Source organism: Doryrhamphus excisus, linkage group LG6 (assembly GCF_037039965.1).
Source record: "Doryrhamphus excisus strain RoL-2023G ecotype Guam linkage group LG6, RoL_Dexc_Guam_v1.1, whole genome shotgun sequence".
Lineage (NCBI taxonomy): Eukaryota > Metazoa > Chordata > Actinopteri > Syngnathiformes > Syngnathidae > Doryrhamphus > Doryrhamphus excisus.
The window spans coordinates 10,325,927-10,349,920 of NC_136362.1; the positions used below are offsets into that span (position 1 = coordinate 10,325,927).

Here is a 23,994-nt window from a genome sequence, read left to right on the forward strand (position 1 = left end):
ATGTGATGATCTTATTATCACATACTATTTAATCATGAGCTTATTATCACGTACTATTTAATCAAAACACCATTTTGTTTCCAGAAAATGTTCAGTTTATTACATGTATTATATCTAAACTGTGTAAACACAATAATTGCAAAAATATTTCAACAATAATATTTTATCAACAGTCTTATCTTATCAATGTCTGACAATTAAAGTTCCATTAATCAAGTTTGGGTTTTTTGGTGACTGGCGAAGCACTAGGACACTAAGCACTAGTGTGCTGTTCTCTGATTGGTTGTTTCACGGGCACGATACCAGAGCAGTGGACAGCTACGGGGGCTGATACTGGACATGATTAAACTCTATATTTTATCAGTATCACTGCCCTGGGCTTTGACACAGTATCATTCATGGGCGGTTTCTAGGGTACAGGGCCAATTAATACTGTAGTACGTGATAACTATAAATATTCCTAGTGCTTCTCCAGTCACCAAAAAACCCAAACTTGATTAATGGAACTTTAATTGTCAGACATTGATAAGATAAAACTGTTGATAAAATATTATTGTTGAAATATTTTTGCAATTATTATGTTTACACTGTATAGATATAAGTGTGCTGCGTGCTGATACTGACACTTGGGGGCATGATACCTGGCCTGATACCAGACAAACCATGTGATAACCTATTAATATCATTTATATTTAATTACCCACCCGTTGGTGTGCGCTTTTCCTTCAAGACAGACTAAAAAAAAAAAAACACCATAAATAAATCTGATTGGTGGGTATTAAAATTGCTATTGAATATTAATTATCCATTAACGTTGCATGAAAAACACTGTCATAGTAGGTGTGCGATTACCTGTATTGAGACATATTGATTAATTTTGTCAAACAATCCAGTATTCCAAATCTTGCAGCCTACAATGAGCTCATTTGTCAAAAAACATAATGCTAGCTTGTGTCTCACTTAGACTCAAAACAGATGATTAGCATTCCGCTATCTTTTTTTTTCATTCATTTGTATCTGAACCCGTCACTTAAACATCAGCAAATATGACAAATATAATCCAGTCATAATTTCTAGCTGAAACAGTACCAGAAGGGACAAAATAGGATAGTTCTAGCCATGTATCACAAACTAGGGCTGTCCTATCTAGTCATTTAGCATGACTTAATGAAGCCTGCTCAGTTCAGGGGTAAAACATTTTTTAAAAAAATCCACGTGGCTGGCATTACCGTCTCCATCATGTGTCCACTCCAGATACAGTATACTCTGCTGGTGTGGATTTCCAAACTGCTCCCAAGGTAGACAAAAAACAGATTTGATTTAGTGTGATGATTTGCAACTTGACAGTGCCAACACTGCATTTCTTTTCTGTCTGACGTGTCGGGCTGCTGTTGAGTATTTATGGTCAAAATGAATGTGGAGCTGCATCTCGCATCTGTGTAACGTCTCCCTTTTTTTGTATTTCTTATTAGCAAACCGAGCAGTCAAAAGTTTCAAATCCCTTTTGAAGTTAATAGAAACCAAGAATGTGTGGGAACATCAGTGTCTTAAATTGATTTAAGCTCCCTAGTCTTCACACTTCCTCACCCTTGGCTGTCATTTGAGTGAAATCAGCATTTGCACAGACTGTCTTTATCTGCAGCTGCATTCTTACGACAGATGCTTGGCCCCAGACAGCCAGACCTGACCCCGGCTTTCAGGGGGAAAAAGTGACATCATCTGTTGAGAAGTTTTTGTATACAGTATTTTCTGGAGTATAAGTCGCTCAAGGCCAAAAATACATAATTAGGTAGAAAAAAACACACATAAGTCGCACCTGAATATAAGTTGCAGAAGGTCAAAAATGCATAATTAGGTAGAAAAAAAATACATAAGTCACACCTGAGTATAAGTCGCACAAGGCCAAAAATACATAATTAGGTAGAAAAAAACATACATAAGTCGCACTGGAGTATAAGTCGCACAAGGCCAAAAATGCATAATTAGGTAAAAAAAAAAACATACATAAGTTGCACTGGAGTATAAGTCGCACAAGGCCAAAAATACATAATTAGATAGAAAAAACATACATAAGTCGCACAAGGCCAAAAATACATAATTAGGTAGAAAAAAACATACATAAGTCGCACAAGGCCAAAAATGCATAATTAGGTATAAAAAAAAAAACCATACATAAGTCGCACCGGAGTATAAGTCGCACAAGGCCAAAAATGCATAATTAGGTATAAAAAAAAAAAACATAAGTCGCACCGGAGTATAAGTCGCACAAGGCCAAAAATGCATAATTTGGTAGAAAAAAACACACATAAGTCGCACCTGAATATAAGTCGCACAAGGTCAAAAATGCATAATTAGGTAGAAAAAAAAACATACATAAGTCACACCTGAGTATAAGTCGCACAAGGCCAAAAATGCATAATTAGGTAGAAAAAAAAAATACATAAGTCACACTGGAGTATAAGTCGCACAAGGCCAAAAATACACAATTAGGAAGAAAAAAAAACCTACATAAGTCTTAAAAAAAATAACCAAATAAGGGCAATAGCAAGTAACCCTCATCATTTACCTCCTTTTATCTTAGTAGTGGTCATGTGTCAGTGAAGAATGCCAATATGGCAAGAATTTAGTTGCATGTTGGACATTGAGTAATGTTCTCCATGGCATTCATAAGTGGACAAGCATCAACAGGACCGACTTCTATGCACAGAATTCACCTGAAGCAACACGATCAGAGACCATGACTTGTTTGTGTCCTGCCACAACACACCTTGGAAACATCCAACTCTAAAACATTTTTTTTTTTCTCCATGCGATTTCAAAGTGGTGTGGGCATATTATTTTCTTCATATTTGTTTATGTTATTGATAGTGTGATGAAGTAGAGTTATCCTCCCCAATAAAGACACATAGACACCTTGAGGCTTCATATCAGGGAGACTTAAAACATTCTACTAAGGTTAGCCATATACTATCCAATACTCATTCATTTTTTTTAATATGATTTTTACTGATCCTTCCAGGCACACAGAATATTTTGTTCTGTGGCTATATGAACCAAAAGAAAGATTAGACTCCCGTCTTTCATCAGGGAAAAAAAGCTTATTTGTACCTTTTTTTGTTCTTTAGTAATCAACAGTTGAACATAGGTAAGTTTCAGGAAAATATCAGTTCCCAACTAAAAAAATAGAGAAAACCATTTCAAGCATAACTTTCATTTGGACACTTTTGCTTTTGTGACAGCTCAATTACAGTATCTAAACAACAAGTATACCACAACATTAACAACAATAACAAAAAGGTTGTTTTACATCAAAATAACATGAACTATTTACTATTTGAACTGAACGTTTAGGATTCACCATTTAAGCTGACGCCTGGAGAAAATATGGACAAGTATGAACATGAGAGCAGGGTTGGACCATGTTGTCAAATGGACGGGTGATAATTTGCTCCACATCTTTCTTGACAGGAAAATGACACCCCTTTTACACCCACGCACTGATTAGTCTTGGCATCTACACACTTGACACTCCACAAAACATCCTAGATGTATGTGGATTTATAAGCTCATTTATGTTTGTTTTGTTGTTGTTTTACAGAACAATCAACCAGGGCCTCCAGGACCAAAAGGAGCCAAAGGTCACAGAGGACCCGAGGGAAGATCGGTAAGAATGCCAAAGAGCCAGAATTCATGTTTGCATGTTGAAGCATTGGACGGCCTGCTATCCACATAAGTTGGAAGCCCATTCTCACACTCATACAGGAAGCACTTATTTTTTGTGTATAAATAAAAGCAAAAGGATACTATAGGTGCACAATATACATAGCTACCTGTGTTTATATGCATTATAATACAGTATATGAGCCTGTGTAAACAAACCAAGCACAAATACAACAGTTACTCGCGCCGTGTTGCATGCTAACCCAAGGGGCGAATGCAAAGCAAGGAAAAATGAGAGTAAAAATTTTGTATGTTAACTAAAAAAGTGCGCTAACCAAGGCGAATGTTAACCAAGACATCACTGTTTTTGAAAAAATACACTTAAAAAAATAATTTGAGATTTTAACCTTCACACTCATTTATGAAATCCCATTGAATATAGTGAAAAATAAATTAATGGAATCATTTTAAAAATTATATTAAAGAAAATAAACTTAAAGGGTCCCTGACATGAGTCATCAACTTTGCTTAAATATGTTATATATATTGTTTGTGATTATATTCTACTTTTCTAAATAAAAGCAAAAGGATGCTATAGGCGTACAGTACAGCTACCTGTATTTATATACAGTATAATACAGTATATGAGCCTGTGTAAAGAAACCAAGCACAAATACAACAGTTTGTTATTCGAGCCGTGTTGCATGCTAACCCAGCGTGCGAATGCAAACCAAGAAAAAATGAGAGAAAAATTTTGGATGTTAACTAAAAAACGCGCTAACCAGGGCAGATGTTAACCAAGACACCACTGTTTTTGAAAAAATACACTTAAAAAGCATACCACCGGAAAAAAAGTAACTTATAGTATCACTTGGATATTGTGAACATCCAGCAGCAACACGACATTTTGGTATAATTCAATGATCTACCTCGAGGAGCGTTTGTTTAAGCCGATTTAGCTGAGCAATGTCGTTGAACAATGTAGAACATCATTACAAACTATATTATTATTACATAAATAATCATAATTTTTTTCACGTCATTAAAAAAAAGCAAAATATTCATGCAAACATTTTCAGTCAGTGACATCCAAGGACAGTTGAAATTTTTAAGTCATTAGCATACCACCGGAGTAAAAAAGTAACTGATAGTATCACTTGGATATTGTGAACATCCAGCAGCAACACAACATTTTGGTATAAGTCAATGATCTACCTCGAGGAGCGTTTGTTTACGCCGCTTTAGCTGAGCGGTATCATTGAATAACGTAGAACATCATTACAAACTATATTATTATTATATAAATAATCATATTTTTTTTACGTCATAAAAACAAGCAAAATATTCATGCAAACATTTTCAGTCAGTGACATCCAAGGACAGTTGAAATTTTTAAGTCATTAGCATACCACCGGAGTAAAAAAGTAACTGATAGTATCACTTGGATATTGTGAACATCCAGCAGCAACACCTCGAGGAGCGTTTGTTTACGCCGCTTTCAACAAGGACAGTTGAAATCTTTAAGTCATTAGCATACCACCAAAGCATACTTGGATGTTTTTAAATGGCTTTCATCTCATTTTGCCAGATGATGTTGCGTTGCAGGCAGGAAACACTTAAACCTGGTTCTATTTTGTTGTCGGATTGTTGATTTGTGCAGGCGGCCTCTAGCCTTTGCTGCTTTAGACCCCTAAAAAATGGTTTTGTATTGCAGTAAAAGTCTACTAGTCATGTTTTTAGTATTACAGTATCTTTGCTGACTTGCCGTCGATTCCATTGACAGGCCGTGACTAAATGACACACAGCTACTCCTCACCACTGAGCATAACATAAAAAACCGCCTGCAACAACATATAAAAACATAACCACTTGAAGTTGGCTCATTTTAAATTGGAAAAATTCTGCAATCCCTGTATTTTTTTTTTTTCCCAAAAAAAGAACAATGTAAAAACCCAAGGAATGTGTCTAAATATAACCATATGTTTGGATGCATGTTCCGCAAATAAAACCATCATCTGCTCTGACTCGAGCTGTTACTTTCCACACTCCGCTCCACCCACATCGCGCCGCCTGTCTCGGACTTGTGTGTGTGTGTGTTCAGCATATCTCCGCCTGCATCGTGTCTGCACTCAAAAAAACGTGGAATTGTCTCTTTGTGTTGCAAGTAAGAAACACTGGAGAGAAAAAAAAACTGCTCTTAAAGTGGAGTGTAAGGTCTCTTAAACCAAAACAGATGCCGTCTTCTTTGCAAATTGAGAGAATAATAAGAGAAAAAGTGCTGTGGTGATGAACGAATGGAGGAGTCATATGTCGGGATAAAAACTGTGGGAGTATTTCAGTTGGGTTTCTGAAGAAGCGACACTTGAGAATAGAAAATACAGAAAAAACAGTCAAAGTACTGTCTCCTTATCTCTTTTATAACTCCTTATCTCCTTTTTTAGGGACCTCCTGGCCCTCCTGGACCTCCAGGAACTGATGTAAGTATAAAAAAACAGAAGAATCCGTTCGTTTAATCTCATCATATTATCCACAAAACTTAGAGTCTTAGCCGTAATTCCCAATTGAATGTGATACTCTATGTTCCGTCCAAAGGCACACATCCAATTTCCTGAATACCCAAATCCCCCCAGCCTTTCACCCAACAGTCCTCTCAGTAAAATAGCAACATCATGTTTTCCTTTGTACTTAAAAAACAAAAAAAAAAATGTCCAAAGCTGCCGTTTTTGCCATAGAAAAAGTTATATAATGTGATTTAGGAATGTGTTGCCATATGGTAACTCCGCCTCTCTTCTTAGGAATGTGAAATTCTGGATATCATCATGAAGCTCTGCTGTGAGTTTTTTTTTTTTTTGCACTAACACACACATATTGTATACTGTGTATATATATTATATATATACAAATGCAACTCCATATTTCTATGACTTCAGTTGGCTAATCAGCGGCCTGATTAGCCATATGTGCAATCAAACCCTGAGGAATGTTAAGGTTATGCAGACGTTTTGGGTTTTTTTTTTTTCTCCCCTGCACAGTCGGCTTTATTAACTTTGTTCTGATTTGTGTGTTTTTCCATGAATTTCGGAACGAATCACAGCTTGTTGTGGTAAGTTTTAAATGAATGTTCACAGTCACAGTGGAACCTCCAAGGTCAGAAGCAACACATGTTGTACAATTTCTAGTTCAAACACAATATTGTACAGTAGAGATGCTTAAAATTGGCTTTTTTTTTTTTACCGATATCCTGATATCCTGATATTGTCCAGCACTTTAAATACCCATACCCAACATCAACAATTCCGATTGTTACCGTTGGGTCCTCCCTACCACTTGGTCAGTGCCAGAGAACATTTATGTTTTTCATCATCAAAAAGTCTCCAATTCCACCCTCGGCCATCTCTGTGTGGAGTTTGCATGTTCTCCCCGTGCATGCGTGGGTTTTCTCCGGGTACTCTGGTTTCCTCCCACATTCCAAAAACATGCTAGGTTAAGGTCTTTTAAGCTCCATTCCTCACCTTATTTGATGAGAATGGATGTATATAGTAGCAGTGTGTACTTTATAGAGGTCTAATTTACCTTATTTATTATTTATTTTTGTGTAAAGTACAAAATGAATACAGACCCACCATCCACCAGTAAAAGCCTGGACGTTGGTTTTTCAGAGAGAAGATTGTGCCATTCCATTCCAATCCATTTCATTCCATTTTCTTTCCACTTAACCGAGTCCAAGTCGCAGGGCAGCAGTCCCAGACTTCCCAGTTCCCAAGGCATTGGTATACCAACTAAACAATACTAACTAAACAACTATACTACAGTAGATATATAGTTTAGCTGTCACTAAAGCAAAAGTGAAACTTATGCTTGACATGTTTTCCCTTTTTCTTTTTAGTTAGGAACTGATATTTTCCTGAAACTTACCTATGTTCTACTACTGATTATTAAAGAACGGAAAAAGGTAGAAACAAGCTTTTTTTCGCCAATGAAAGACAGGAGGTGGGAGGTTCCATGTTTATAGTTGCCATTGAACTGACATTGAAAGATCAAGCAAAATCATCTAAAATGGCCGCTACTGAAGGAGTTTAATTCAGAAAAATATGATAGAATGAGTTAAGGTGTGCTGGTGTGGAATAATGGAATACATTTTTGTGATATATATATATATATATGTATTTTTTTATATATATATATTTTTGAATATATTTTTGAAATGATAACAACTTTGTCCAAGGAGGTGCCATCTAAAATGGCCGCTACTGAAGGAGTTTAATTTAGAAAAATGTGATAGAATGAGTTAAGGTGTGCTGGTGTGGAATAATTATATATATATATATATTTTTTTTTTATATATATATTTTTGAAATAACAATATCTAAAATGGCCGCTACTGAAGGACTGAAAAATGTGATAGAATGAGTTAAGGTGTGCTGGTGTGGAATAATTTTTCCAATTTATATATATATATATATATATACATTTTTATATAGATTTTTTTTAAATATATTTTTGAAATGATAACAACTTTGTCCGAGGAGCTTCCACTGTCGCTGTATCATTTCTAGCCATAGCTGGAGGCGTTCGGTGTTGATTTTGTTGTTGTGTGTCGTCAGAATGTAAATGTGCCACGCTGGACTTGGCCTTCATCGTGGACAGCTCGGAGAGCATCGGTTCCACCAACTTTGCTCTTGCCAAGGACTTTATCATCACCGTTGTAGACAGGTTGATTAAAGACCAGCAGGTCAAGGTAATGTTGTTTATTTCACTTTCATTACATGCATAATTACTCAGTGGTCGTCTGTTTACATTGGATTGTATCTTCTAAAAAAAAAAAATGCTTCCTCGGAGATGTGAGGGAATAACTTCATGAGAAAAAAAACTTCTGGCTCTCATTCGTCTCTCCAGATCCTCCCCACGCCCCCTTCCTGTTTAGATGTAATTAGCCAGGAAGGGCGGGGGGCAGAAGAAAACATGATGATAGACAAAACAAACAGATAAAACTGTGTTTCTCTCTCTCCAGTTTGCAGGTAATGAGTCCAGAGTAAGTGTTGTGCAGTACAGCGGCTCCAAAGCCCAAGAGGTCGTCCAACTGGGAAGCAACGTTGCTACACTCACGGAGTTTAAACAGTGAGTTGTCATGCAAACATGCACACACTCGGCCTTCCATTTTTTTTTTTACTTTTTCTCATCGTCACAACAACACGGTTGTTTCAGTCACATTTGTGAATGAAATCATAACATTAGAAGTATGGCGTCATAAGTATAGCAATAAACTGTCGTGGTTTCGCTATATAAAAACCCTCAAGGTCAACCACAAGTCTCTGGTTGACCTCCGGTTTGTTCAGGTTTCAAAACAATTTTCTCTCAGCAAACAGAGCTTCTGGATTCATTTGAGTTTGACCTGACTTTGATGACAATAAAGCACATTAACATACTGCCATGCTTACTTTGCACTGAACAGGAAGTCACAGTGTAACGAGACAGTAGTTATGTCGTTTCACGGTGCCTGGCGATAACAAGGAAGTTGACAGTACTACGACATGATTTTTTTTTCATAAAAAAGACCAAATTTAATGTCAACATCAGCAATCCACCATATACTCCAGCACACATTTAGTCGCAACCCACTTTTATTGTGGTCATTTTTATATTCATTTTAAAATTATTTTTTTACTGTTTTTTTATTCATTTTTATTTTAATAAATTATTTTTATACACTTTTTATTGATTTTTTTTATTATAAATAATAATTTAATAATAAAAGTTAATAATTATAAATATTTTTTATTATTCTTTACACTTTCATTTAAGTCATTTTATTTATTTTTGTATTTGGTTTACACTTATTTGTCATTTACATTTAAATGTCTTTATTATTATTATTTTGGAACTTTTCTTTATTTTTCATATATTTAAAATTATTTTTTACACTTATTTTGGTCAGTTTTATTTTTTAATTAAAAAAAATTAAACACTTCTGTTTGAATAATTTTATTTTAAAGTAAAAATATATATTTTTCTGCTATTTTAATCTAAATATATGTCATTATTTTTGACACTTTTACAAAGTTATTTTTATTTATTTTTCATTATTTGTGAAATTTGTGAAAGCCATTTTTATTTGAATTTAGTTTAAAATTATTTTTATCACTTTTATTTAAGTTGTGTTTATTTTCATTTATTTTTAATATTGTTGAATTTGTTTATATAATTAAGCAAATGTATTTGTTTTTTTAAATCACCAATATCATGGCATAATTACATGTCCAAAGTGCAATTTAGAGGAATTTATGTGTGTGTGTGTGTGTGTGTGTGTGTGTGTGTGTGTGTGTGTGTGTGTGTGTGTGTGTGTGTGTGTAGGGCTGTGAAAGATCTGCGCTGGTTGGCCGAGGCCACTTACACCGGCGAGGCTCTTAACTTCGCTCTGGACAACACCATCAAGCTCATGAGGCAGGAGAACCGAGTCGTTCTCGTTCTCACCGATGGACGCTCCGACATTCTCAGGGACAGAGTTCCTCTCAACGTTCTCTGTGGGAAAAACATCCGGGTGAGCTGCACACACTGAAGTTACACCCGTGGTAATCTCACATGACATCAAGGCCTGGTTCTCTGGCGGTCTCCAGGTGGGAGGTTTGGGCGTGAAGGACTACTCTGGCCGTCAGCCCAACCAGGAGCAGCTTGGAGATCTGGTGTGCCAAAGTGATCCCAAGCCGGGATTTTCATTTGTCCTGGACAACTTTGCCGAGCTCCTGGATGACACCTTCCTGCAGAACCTCACCTCCAAAATCTGCCAAGGTGCCAGAACCAGACGACACACCGATGCTGTGCTTTTCAAGTGAAAGTAAACTGACATCAAATATGTTGTTCTCACGTCCAGATAAGAAGTGCCCAGACTACAAGTGCCCAAGTAAGTCTGTTTTTTTTTTTTTACGTACAGCATTGTATCGATATTTTAACATATTCTTAAACATATTGTTGATTGGTTATAGTCCAGTTGTCTGAGGTGTGGTAACCAAGGAGGATATTCAACTAAAGCCCTTTGAGCTGTCAAGTATGAGGTGTAAGGGGAAGGCCATGTAGCTTGGGAGTAAAATCCTAGTACTTTTTTGCTGAAGTTTCCCTTGTTTATAGCGATTATTGGAGTATTTTCCCAGTGAGAACATAGAAAACCTGTTCATGACTTTCTAAGTACATTTTTTGACAGTATTAGAGCCCTTAGACACGCTCGGCAATTTATTTCTTCTAAACTTATGAAGCCAAAAACGTACCACTTCCACACCGAATGGGAGGGGAATTTCAAGTCTGACATGATAGACTGGAAAAAAAGAGTAGAGTAGTGAAAAGTACTTACTGAGGAACTAACAAAGAACTAATGAGGAGCTAATGACTGAAGCACTGACATTTTGAGTGGTTACTGAGGAACCACATAAAACACAAATTTAGAGTGGTTACCAAGGAACTAACGAGGCGCTAATGACTAAAGCACATACATTTAGAGTGGTTACTGAGGAACCACATAAAATACATAAATTGTGAGTGGTTACCGATGAACTAACAAGGAGCTAATGACTACAGTATATACATTTTGAGTAGTTACTGAGGAACCAATGAAGAACTGAGGAGGTCATGACTAAAGCACATACATTTAGAGTGGTTACTGGGGAACTGATGAAGAACTAACGAGGAGCTAATTACTAAAGCACATACATTTAGAGTGGTTACCGGGGAAACACATACATTTAGAGTGGTTACCGAGGAACTAACAAAGAGCTAATGACTATAGCACAAACATTTTGAGTGGTTACTGAGGAACTAATGAGGAGCTAATTACTGAAGTCCATACATTTAGAGTGGTTACTGGGGAACTAATGAAAAACAAATGAGGAGCTCATTACTAAAGTCCATCTATTTAGAGTGGTTACTGAGGAGCTAATGACTGAAGCACATACATTTAGAGTGGTTACTGGGGAACCACATAAAACACATATATTTAGAGTGGTTACCAATGAGCTAATGACTAAAGCACATACATTTAGAGTGGTTAGTGAGGAACCACATAAACACATACATTTAGAGTGGTTACCGAGGGACCACATAAAAGCACATACATTTAGAGTGGTTACTGAGAACTAATGGAGAACTAATGATGAGCTAATTACTAAAGTCCATATATTTTGAGTGGTTACTGAGGAGCTAATGATTAAAGCACATATATTTAGAGTGGTTACTGAGGGCTAATGAAGAACTAATGAGGAGCTTATTACTAAAGTCCATATGTTTAGAGTGGTTACTGAGGAGTTAATGACTAAAGCACATATATTTAGAGTGGTTACTGAGGAACTAATGAGTAGTAGTCAGGGGTTCCCCATGCATGGTTCCTCATGAACTCCTGTCATTTATGATAAAGTGTTAGCATGCGTTATTCCTCCTTGCCTGGACTATTGAGTTGATTGAGCTGATGATGGTGTGTTGCAGTCTCCTTCACTCAGAATAACGACATCCTGGTGATGATGGACAGCTCAGCTAGCGTGGGCCAGAAGAACTTTGACTTAAGTAAGACCTTCGTGCACCGCTTGGCTGAGCGCTTCCTCAACGCGGAGCGGCAGAGAGGCGCCAACGTGCGAGTGGCGCTCGGCCAGTACAGCCGCAGCCCCCGCATGGAGCAAGCCCTGACGACCAACATGACCCTGTTGTCGTATTACATCAACGAGATGGCGTTCCAAAACGACGGCACCAACGTCCTGGACGCCATGGACTTTGCCATCAAGAACCTCCCGAGCCGCGGGGACGCAGCAGGAAACAAAAGGAAGGTGGTGTTGTTCTCCGACGGCAGGTCTCAAGCCGTCACCGAAGCCGTTCTGGAAAAACGCGTCCGCGAGCTGGCGGACGCCGGATTGGAGCTCTTTGTCATCGCGGTGGGCAGCCAGGTCAACGAGGTCAACCTTCGTATACTGGTGAGCAGGGGGCAACGCGACAACATCAACTACGCCCAACGCCACCTGTTCCGTGTGGCAGACTACCCCTCGCTGCTCCGCGGGGTCTTCCACCAAACCGTCTCCAGGAGGGTTTCCATGCCCTGAAGGACTGGAACAACTCTTTAGATTTTTAGTCCCATTATGAATAGTCACTCATTTACCATACACTGTTTTTTTTAAGAAGTCTCACAACAAAGCAGAAATCGATTTTTTATTTTTTTTTACAGACCACCAAGACCCCGTGGGGGTCAGCTCATTAGACCGTAACCCAAACCATGATAACCTAAACCATGTTTGGATTGTAAACCAAGGAAAATTACTGCCTTTGAGATCTTAATCAGGATAAAGTTCTCCCAAGTGGCAAAAGATTGGCTATGTTCCATTTGTAACCCGACTAGTCTGCCCTGCACATGCCCGAGGATCGCACAGATGAGAGTAGCCGATGAGCGAAGAGTCCAAGCTGGGATTGAATCGGTCTCCGCTGATTAGAGTAGAGTAGCGCTAGCCATCGAGATAAAAGCCCAAGCAGACAACTCATTCTCTGGCTTTTATGTGACGAGCTAAACACCTGAGCTGTCAACCTATTGTTCAGCGCGGCTCTATTATCATCTGTGGAACCTGGTTTGTCCATGGGCATGCTAGCAGCGCTAGCCATTGAGCTAAATGCCCAAAAAGGCAGTCATCATCCGGCTTCTAGCCAACAAGATAAAAACCTAACTTGTGAACCTGTTGTCCAGCGCGGCTCTATTATCATCCGTGGACCCTGGTTATGTCCACAGGCATGTTTGCAGCGCTAGCCATTGAGCTAAAAGTCCAAAAAGGTGGTCATAATCAGGGTTTTAGCCAACAAGATAAAAATCTGAGTTGTCAATCTGTTGTCCAACGCGGCTCTATTATCATTTGTGGAACCTGGTTTGTCCACGGGTATGTTTGCAACGCTAGCCATTGAGCTAAAAGCCCAAAAAGGCAGCTCCTCATCCGGATTTTAGCCAACAACATAAAAAACTGAGTTGTCAACCTGTTGTCCAGCGCAGCTCTGTTCTCATCTGTGGACCCTGGTTATGTCCACGGGCATGCTAGCAGCGCTAGCCATTGAGCTAAATGCCAAAAAAGACAGTCATCATCCGGCTTCTAGCCAACGAGATAAAAACCTAACTTGTGAACCTGTTGTCCAGCGCGGCTCTATTGTCATCTGTGGACCCTGGTTATGTCAGCGGGCATGTCGCAGCGCTAGCCAATGAGCTAAAAGCCCAAAAAAGGCAGCTCATCATCTGGATTTTAGCCAATGAGATAAAAACCTGAGTTGTCAACCTGTTGTCCAGCGCGGCTCTATTGTCATCTGTGGACCCTGGTTATGTTTTTGGGCATGCTAGCAGCGCTAGCCAATGAGCTAAAATCCCCAAAAGGCGGTCATAATCCAGATTTTAGCCAACGAGATAAAAATCTGAGCTGTCAACTTGTTATCCAACGCAGCTCTATTATCATCTGTGGACCCTGGTTATGTCCACGGGCATGCTAGCAGCGCTAGCCATTGAGCTAAAAGCCCAAAAAGGCGGTCATAATTCGGGTTTTAGCCAACAAGATAAAAACCTGAGTTGTCAACCTGTTGTCCAACGCGGCTCGATTCTCATCTGTTGACCCTGGTTATGTTTACGGGCATGCTAGCAGCGCTAGCCAATGAGCTAAAAGCCCGAAAATCATCCAGCTTTTAGCCAATAGGTTAAAAACCGGATTTATCAGCTTGTTGCGTGTGCACCTTTAGCTAATATGCTAAAACCCCCGAGCCTGCAGTATGCTGTGCGGGTAATTCTTAAAGAGCTCGATGGCTAGCGCTACTCTGCTCTCATTTGTGGACACGATCCCGGGGGAGGGGAGGGCGGACTAGTCGGGTCACAATTTTATAGACAGAATTTCTATTAAAATGGTTAAAAAACTCCCTTCAACTGTAGATTAAGAGATATTCCTAAAATGAAAAATGACTTTGAAGTCTGTATTAAATTACCAAAAGTGAGAAGTATGTGACATCATGTGACCTCTTAAATCCCATCAGCACCTCACCTCTTACTAATGAGAGCAGCTGGGCACCACATGTGCCATCATACCTACGTACGTACTTATGTATGTACGTATGTGTGTGTGTGTGTGTGTGTGTGCCAAGATTTACATGAGCGCAGAGGTGCCTTCGATACACTCCTGGAGTGATTGTTCCATAAACAATTCTTCGGTTAGGATGACAGAGCGACACAAACCTGCTGTATAATTTCTGCGCGGCTTGAGAAGACTCTGTCAAACACACACACACATAAACACTCCTTCGTATTTCATTAGTGAGTTAGGAAAAACATCTGTCATCATGGTTGAAGGCTGGAAAAGAACCGAGCAGGATTCCTCTCGGAAAGCCACCCACCTCGTAGAAGCCATCCAGGAATAATTACCAAAAAAAAAATAAAAATAAAAAAAAGTGGTGGCTGTGCAGTCGTCCTTACCTGTGGTGCTATTAGTCCAAAGTGTGGCAGCCTTTAGTCATGTAAAGAAGGAATGTTGAAAGTGATTCTTCAATAAAGGTTGCTACACTAAAATGTCTTTTCTCACACTTATTTAGTATTTTAGTAGCTTTTTTTTGTAGCATGTTGCTGTTTTTTTTTATTGGCTTGCAGCACATTCTAGAAATTTTTTTTTTTAGAAATTTTTTTTTTTAGAAATATAATCTAACAAGAAAACAACAATGGAAAAATCAGCAGTATTAAGTCAAAATATTACAAGAAAAAAGTTGCACTCTAATGAGAAAAAGTGTGTAGAGTGTAATTTTATGCTGAAGTCAAAAGCTCCACAATAGTACAAGAATAAGCTTGTAATATTGTGAGGAAACATTGAACATTGAAATATTAAATCAAAAAATCTTTTTTTAAATTGAAATATTTGGAAAATTCAAAACAAACTTACCACTTCCACATGGAATGGGAGGAGAACTTCATGCCCAACATGGTAGAATGAAAAAAAACATACCACTTCCACACAGAATGGGAGGAGAACATCATTTGTAACACAAAACAGATACGATACAGTAAAAAAAAAAACCTTACCACTTCCACACGAAATGGGAGGAGAAGTCCATGTCCGACATGGTAGAATGAAAAAAACTTACTGCTTCCTCAAGGAATGGGAGAAGATTATGTTCGACACGATGGAGAAAAAGAAGTACCACAATCAAATGGAATGGGAGGAGAACTTCATGTCGGACACAACAGAGTGCAAAAAACTTTACCACTTCCACATGGAATGAGAGGAGAACTTTATGTCCGGCATGATAGAATGGAAAGAAAACATACCACTTCCACACGGAATGGGAGGAGAACTTCATGTCCGTTACGATAGAATGAAAAAAACTTACTACTTCCACAAGGAATGGGAGAAGATTATGTCCGACACGATGGAGAAAAAGAAGTACCACTTCCACATGGAATGAGAGGAGAACTTCATGCCAGTCATGGTAGAATGAAAAAACTTACTCAAGGAATGAAAGAAGAAGATTATGTCCGACACGATAGAGAAAAAGAAGGACCACGATCACACGGAATGGGAGAACTTCATGTCTGGCACAATAGAATGAAAAAAACGTACCACTTCCACATGGAATGAGAGAAAAACGTTATGTCTGGTATGACAGAATGAAAAAAAAACTTACCACTTCCACACAGAATGGGAGGAGAACATCATGTGTAACACAATACAGTTACGATACAGCAAAAAAAAACTACCACTTCCACATGGAATGGAAGGACAACTTCATGTCTGACACAATAGAATGAAAAAAAATTACCACTTCCACATGGAATGAGAGAAAAACTTTATGTCCACTTTACTTTAACTTTACTTCCACATGGAATGGGAGGAGAACCTCCTGTGTGACATGATACAATAAAAAAAAACTTACCACTTCCACACGGTATGGGAGAAGAACATCATGTGTAACACAATACAGTTACGATACAGTGAAAAAAAACTTACCACTTCCACATGAAATGGGAGAACTTTCATGCTGGTGTAAAGATAATACTAGATATCACTTGTATTTCCATATGCTTTGACTAACAATAGTCGACCACAAAATAGCAATACTTTCTGCCACTGAAGAGTATTCATAACTGCTTGTGTCAGCGTTTTTTTTCACTAAATGATTTATTTTCAAGAGAAATTCCAACCTTTAAAAATGTGTACTTTTGGTTTTGTAGTCTCCTCTAAACAGATGTGCGGGCCAACACCTGTCCGTTCAGCGACACCTCGACTCAACACCACCTTCGTGTTCTCCATAATTAACCTCTGACCTCCTTGGTTAAGGCTCAAAGACTATTAGTTTGCCTTTCGGGGGACGGATGCAAGATCTAAACAGCCTCAAAGGTCAGTCTGACGGAACGTAAAGCACTTATTTACTTCTATTTTTTAATTTACGACGTATGTTAAAAGTTCACACCAATACTGCACAATTCCAGGGGAAGTGAAGGTGATTCAAAAATTCAAAACAAACATGTTAAAATCAAAATATACAAAAATCCTAAACTTACCGCTTCCACGTGAAATGGGAGGAGAACTTCATGCCCGACATGGTAAAATGAAAAAAACTTACCACTTCCACAAGGAATGGGAGAAGATCATGTCCGACATTTTAGAGAAAAAGAAATACCACTTCCACATGAAATGGGAGGAGAACTTCATGTCTGACACAATAGAGTGAAAAAAAACGTATCACTCACACATGGAATGAGAGGAGAACTTTATGTCCGGCATGATAGAATGGGGAAAAAATTACCACTTCCACATGGAATGGGAGGTGAACTTCATGTGTAACACAATTCAGTTACAATACAGTAAAAAAACAACCTTACCACTTCCACACAGAATGGGAGGAGAACCTCCTGTGTGACATGATAGAATGAAAAAAAACGTACCACTTCCACATGGAATGAGAGAAGAACTTCATGTCCGACATGACAGACTGAAAAAAACTTACCACTTCCACACAGAATGGGAGGAGAACTTCATGTTTAACACAATACAGTTACGATACAGTAAAAAAAAACCTTACCACTTCCACATGGAATGGGAGGAGAACTTCATGCCGGACACAATAGAATGAAAAAAACTTACCACTTACACATGGAATGAGAGAAAAAAATTATGTCCGGCATGATAGAATGAAAAAAAACTTACCACTTCCACACAGAGTGGGAGGAGAACCTCCTGTGTGACATGACAGACTGAAAAAAAAACTTACCACTTCCACACGGAATGGGAGGAGAACTTCATGTCTGACACAATAGAATGAAAAAAACTTACCACTTCCGCATGGCATGAGAGAAAAAATGTATGTCCGGCATGATAAAATGGAAAAAAAAACTTACCACTTCCACACAGAATGGGAGGAGAACTTCATGTGTAACACAATTTAGTTACGATGCAGTGAAAATAAAGACCCTTACCACTTCCACATGGAATGGGAGAAGAAGATTATGCCCGACACTTATTTACATATATTCTTTTTCTCTCAAGCGTGACGTATGTTTGATGTTAAAAGTTCACACCGATGAAAGGAGAACTTTATGTCCGGCATGATAGAATGTGGGAAAAAAATTACCACTTCCACATGGAATGGGAACTTCATGTTTAACACAATTCAGTTACGATACAGTAAAAAAAAAAAACCTTACCACTTCCACATGGAATGGGAGGAGAACTTCATGTCCGGCATGATAGAATGGAAAAAAAATTACCACTTCCACATGGAATGGGAGGAGAACTTCATGTCCGGCATGATAGAATGGAAAAAAATTACCACTTCCACATGGAATGGGAGGAGAACTTCATGTGTAACACAATTTAGTTACGATACAGTAAAAAAAAAAAAGAAGCTTACCACTTCCGCATGGAATGGGAGAAGAAGATTATGCCCAACACTTATTTACTTCTTTTTCTCTCAAGCGCAACGTATGTTTGATGTTAAAAGTTCACACCGATACTGCACAATTCCACGGGAAGTGAAGGTGACACTCGTCGGTGATGTTTTCTGTGCGTTTGTGCGTCTCTGTGTTTGCATATTGGAGACCGTTCCTTTGAAATTTGTCTTGGCCCACAGCGATGTTTCCTGAGACTTCACTTCCTCCTGTTTTCTAAGGCCTGCACAGAGGCCTTTTTGGGGATGGCTCTCAGACCTCAGCAAGCCCGAGATTTCAGAGCGACTGACATAAGTTGAACACATGGGACCTGCGCACGGAGCGTGTGCACGGTGCGAGATAACGACTCTCAGCTGCTTCTCCTCAGCAGAAAGCACATCTGGAGAACATGAGATCAGAGATTCCGAACAGAAACAAGGTAAAGGGGAGTATATGTTGGATTATCACAAGTTTATGGCTGAATCTCAGTTTTTTTACACACAGGAACCACTCTGGAAAACATCTCAGCATCTCCAAGGTGGAGGTTTTGTGTCATTCTGTGCACAAACGTGATGTTCTATGGAATTGAATGATTCTGGAGATGTTTATGATTCTGGGACAGATTATACAGAAATCCCCCTGAACTGAAAAGCCTTCTTGATGCATGTGAAAGAAATTTAAGAAAAAAAAAAACAAAAAACTGAGAGAGCATTTGTGAGAACGAGTGAGGGAGGCTGGTTTACTCTTATTTGGGGGGGAGGGCCATTCCTTTTTTATGAGTCACGGTTTTAAGAGAGACCAGAACACCCCCCCCCCCCCCCCTTCCACCGCTTTATTCCTCCGTCCCAAGCACATCCACTCCTCTCTTCTTCGCTTTTTAAGGGAAAACTTTTCCACGGGCTGAGACAGAGGGGAGATTGAGTGGTGACCAGCTGGCCTCCTCATCCTTTCTCCTCCTTGGTTGCCATATCTGTCAATGAGGGCGTTACAAGGTTCTTTCTGTAAAAACGATGTTGAGGTGGTTTTTTTTTTTGGTGTGGTTATCGCTGCAGCTGAGTTTTCCGTCAAAATGAGAAACCCAAACGTATCACTGACAGCTTATAACACTTATGTCCATCTTCTAAAGTGGCAACACTCTCATTTCACAGATATTATTATGCTTATCTGGCAACACAAGTGAGCATTGTGTCTTCTGCCTACAGGTTAGCATGGTGGTGATAGCTTCATCATCTGGGGCTGCATGAGTGCTGCTGCGACATTGTGGAAGCACAACAGAGTACAGTCCCACCGCCCCCCCCCCCCCCCCTCAAGAGGGTAAAGGTGATATGGTGAACCCATTTTGAGAACTTGAGGTGTCTAACAACCACCAGATCCATGATGTCATCATAAAGATTCCAGTAACAACATCTGACGCTCGGGTGAATTCCATATCCAAGAACAATGGTTCTCAGTTCTCACACTTAGGACCGGATCACTGTGTTGCCAGGTATTTAGACATTTTTCCTCAGACGATGAATCATAAATTTCATGAGTTTTGTCCTTTGAGGAGATATAAAAACATGCAGCTGAGATGTGAAGGGTGAGCTACTATAAACATGAGGTAAATTTGATCATTTGTTGAATGGAATTCTGTATCATAAGAGAAAAATATTCAAAACAACTCACAGTTCTACACCACCGAAAACTACAAAACTATTTCATTAAATGTATCAAATATATAATTTTGATATTTAGTTTAAATTATTATTATTATTATTATTATTATTGTTACATTTTGTAAAAAAAACAATATAAAAAGCACTGTCAGCTTTGTGCTGTATGTGACAACACATTATTATAATATGTTATTATTATTAAGTTATATTATTATTATTATTATTATAATTATTATATTATTATTATCAATCAAAATGTCTACTCTTTTGTCATATTGTCTTTATTTGTTATTTCGGGGTTTTTTCTTTTACATTTTTGTCAATTTTTTAAGGTTTTTGTTTTAATTATATATTTTATACATTTTATTGCTTAGTTTTATTTTTGTTGTTTTTGAAATATTTTTATATTTAATTAAATGTAAATATTTTATTTTATTTTATTTTATTTTATTTTATTTTATTTTATTTTATTTTATTTTATTTTATTTTATTTTATTTTATTTTATTTTATTTTATTTTATTTATTTATTATTATTATTATTATTATTATAACCACAAAAAGCAGAACCCTCCGCCAAGAAACTTAAAACTGTAAAAAAAAAAAAACATTTGCCATTCAGGAATCTGGTGTCAAAACTAATTCCATTGTGACTCAAATGGTCTAATTGCTCTAACAGATGTTTTAAATGTGTTTCATATCTTCTGTTGATGTTCCATTCTTCCATTATCCATATGTTCATTCATGGAGAATGACATAACACCTTAGAATTATGATAATGGTTTTATTTGTTTTGGACCTAAGCGTGTCTCGTTCATATGAATGGCTTATAGCCTTGCCACTCCCACTTGGAGAAAGTGGGGGGGATTGATAAGTAATTTGTGTAGCCTCTTGTGAAGTTCTGTTAGTATTCCCTTTTTTTAAGTGAATGCCTTCTTCCTGCTCTTTCTGCACCTGTGAGATAATATGGACGTCCCATTTCCATTTACATACGGAATACCACACCATTTCTTTACTGCAATGACGGCTTCTTCTATGGGGCTCAACATCTTGTAGGTCTGTTGGTGGCATGGACTTGAACCTTAACCCTAACCTAACCTACCAAACACTAACTCTAATCCTTATCCTGATCCTGATCCTAATACTGATCCTAATTCTGATCCTGATCTGATCCTGATCCTAATTCTGATCCTAATACTGATCCTAATACGGATCCCGATCTGATCCTGATCCTAATACTGATTCTAATTTTGATCCTAATCCTGATCCTAATACTGATCCTAATTCTGATCCTTATCCTGATCCTAATACTGATCCTAATTCTGATCCTGATCCTCATCCTGATCTGATCCTGATCCTAATTCTGATCCTAATACTGATCCTAATACGGATCTTGATCTGATCCTGATCCTAATACTGATTCTAATTCTGATCCTAATCCTGATCCTAATACTGATCCTAATTCTGATCCTTATCCTGATCCTAATTCTGATCTGATCCTGATCCTAATCCTGATCCTTGTCCTGATCCTAATACTGATCCTAATTCTGATCCTGAACCTCATCCTGATCTGATCCTGATCCTAATACTGATCCTAATTCTGATCCTAATCCTGATCCTAATACTGATCGTAATACGGATCCTGATCTGATCCTGATCCTAATACTGATTCTAATTCTGATCCTAATCCTGATCCTAATACTGATCCTGATTCTGATCCTTATCCTTATCCTTATCCTTATCCTAATCCTAATCCTAATTCTGATCTGATCCTGATCCTAAAACTGATCATAATTCTGATCCTAATCCTAATCCTTATCCTGATCCTAATACTGATCCTAATTCTGATCCTTATCCTGATTCTTATCCTAATACTGATCCTGATTCTGATCCTTATCCTTATCCTTATCCTTATCCTTATCCTTATCCTTATCCTTATCCTTATCCTTATCCTAATCCTAATCCTAATCCTAATCCTAATTCTGATCTGATCCTGATCCTGATCCTAAAACTGATCAGAATTCTGATCCTAATCCTGATCCTTATCCTGATCCTAATACTGATCCTAATTCTGATCCTTATCCTGATTCTTATTCTGATCCTAATCCTGATCTGATCCTGATCCTAATACTGATCTTAATCCTGATCCTAATCCTAATCTAACCCTAACTTCTAGTCCTCCAAACCTAACCTAACCGTATCCTCTATCCCCTATCCCCCATCCCCTATACCTTAACCCCTAACACAAACCTTAACCCGACCCTAACCATAACCCTATTCTAACCAAACCTAACCTAATCCTAACCCCTAACACTAACCTTAACCATACCCAAACACTAAACCTAATTGTAATCCTAACCCTAACCCTAACTTGTAATCCTCCAAAACTAACCTAACCCTAACCCCTAACCTCCAACCCCTAACACTAAACCTAATCCGAATCTGAATCCTAACCCTACCCTAACCCTAAAAATCAGTACACTAAAAGTCGAGTCCATGTGGACCAGCATGTAAACGCCTTTGCCCTTTGTGTTCCGGACTGGGTGAAAACACGAGTGGCTGCAAAGCCACTAGTACAATATGACAGGAAGGAACACGTGCTGCTGCAGCTGTTGCAATAAAATGGACTTGGACATGCGTTACAGGGACAGAAAGTGAGATGCCGAGGCTCGCTAAAAGACCTCACAACATGCCTGCCATCACTTGAGCACATGCTAATGGGCCAACGAGCGGCGCACCTATACATGTAAACATGGGGGGAAGGTTCAAGGACAATCTGTCAGTGTTTACCCCGTATATAAACTTCTCTAACTCTGACAACTAATTGCAAGCAGACGCAGGCCAGGGGGCCTTAGTGTGGATGTGGGAGCATCGGTCTGCCTTTCATCCTGTCTTCTTTCTTTCGTATTCTTACCACATGGACTTCATGACTACAGCAACATCCAGGTGGGCAGTACTGCTGATCGCTCGCTTTTGCTCATTTTTTTTTACTTTAGCATCTTCGAGGGTTCCCAGCTTGTTTTTTATTGGCCGGCAGGCACATTGTAGAAATCTAATTAAAGAGCAAAAAGGGCCAAATGTAAAGAAAAATAGCTGATATGTTGATCGTAATAAATATAATAATAAAAACTAGGCTTGCCTTTAATAAATATAAATACAAAGTTTTTTTTGCCTCTTTACAAAATTCAAAAAACATTCAAAAATACAAGAAACATTCTTTGATTTTCAGTAAGGTTTTTAAAAATAAAAACTTTGTCAGCCACGTGGTGTAGGTGACAATGCGTATTATTTATTTATTTATTTATTTATTTATTTATTTATTTATTTATTTATTTATCTATTTATCTATTTATTTTTATTTTTATTTTTATTTTTATTTTTATTTTTATTTTTATTTTTATTTTTATTTTTATTTTTATTTTTATTTTTATTTTTATTTTTATTTTTATTTTTATTTTCATTTTCATTTTCATTTTTATTTTTATTTTTATTTTCATTTTTATTTTTATTATTTTTTTTATTTATTTTTATTTTTATTTTTATTTTTATTTTTATTTTTATTTTTATTTTTATTTTTATTTTTATTTTTATTTTTATTTTTATTTTTATTTTTATTTTTATTTTTATTTTTATTTTTATTTTTATCAATATTTAATCAATATATTTTGCCCTTTAAAAAAAATCTTGTTTTTTATTATTTAATTTTTACATTTCATTAAGTGTATAATTTTTATATTTAGTTTAAATTATTATTATTACATTTTGTAAAAAAAACTATGTAAAATGCT

At 37.6% G+C, this 23,994-nt stretch overlaps 1 protein-coding gene across 1 annotated transcript in view; it reads left to right on the forward strand.

Annotated features, from left to right (window-relative positions):
• The window catches only part of col6a1 (collagen, type VI, alpha 1), a 33,407-nt gene extending 18,150 nt beyond the window's left edge, over window positions 1-15,257 (forward strand). Inside the window, exons 26-35 of the mRNA XM_058067539.2 lie at window positions 3,599-3,664; window positions 6,102-6,137; window positions 6,456-6,492; window positions 6,755-6,763; window positions 8,265-8,398; window positions 8,672-8,778; window positions 10,012-10,198; window positions 10,275-10,446; window positions 10,529-10,558; window positions 12,127-15,257. Coding sequence (XP_057923522.2) covers window positions 3,599-3,664; window positions 6,102-6,137; window positions 6,456-6,492; window positions 6,755-6,763; window positions 8,265-8,398; window positions 8,672-8,778; window positions 10,012-10,198; window positions 10,275-10,446; window positions 10,529-10,558; window positions 12,127-12,731 — 1,383 coding nt within the window. The 3' untranslated portion in view covers window positions 12,732-15,257. The remainder of the gene's footprint in view (window positions 1-3,598; window positions 3,665-6,101; window positions 6,138-6,455; window positions 6,493-6,754; window positions 6,764-8,264; window positions 8,399-8,671; window positions 8,779-10,011; window positions 10,199-10,274; window positions 10,447-10,528; window positions 10,559-12,126) is intronic.
• Window positions 15,258-23,994: the final 8,737 nt, after the last annotated feature.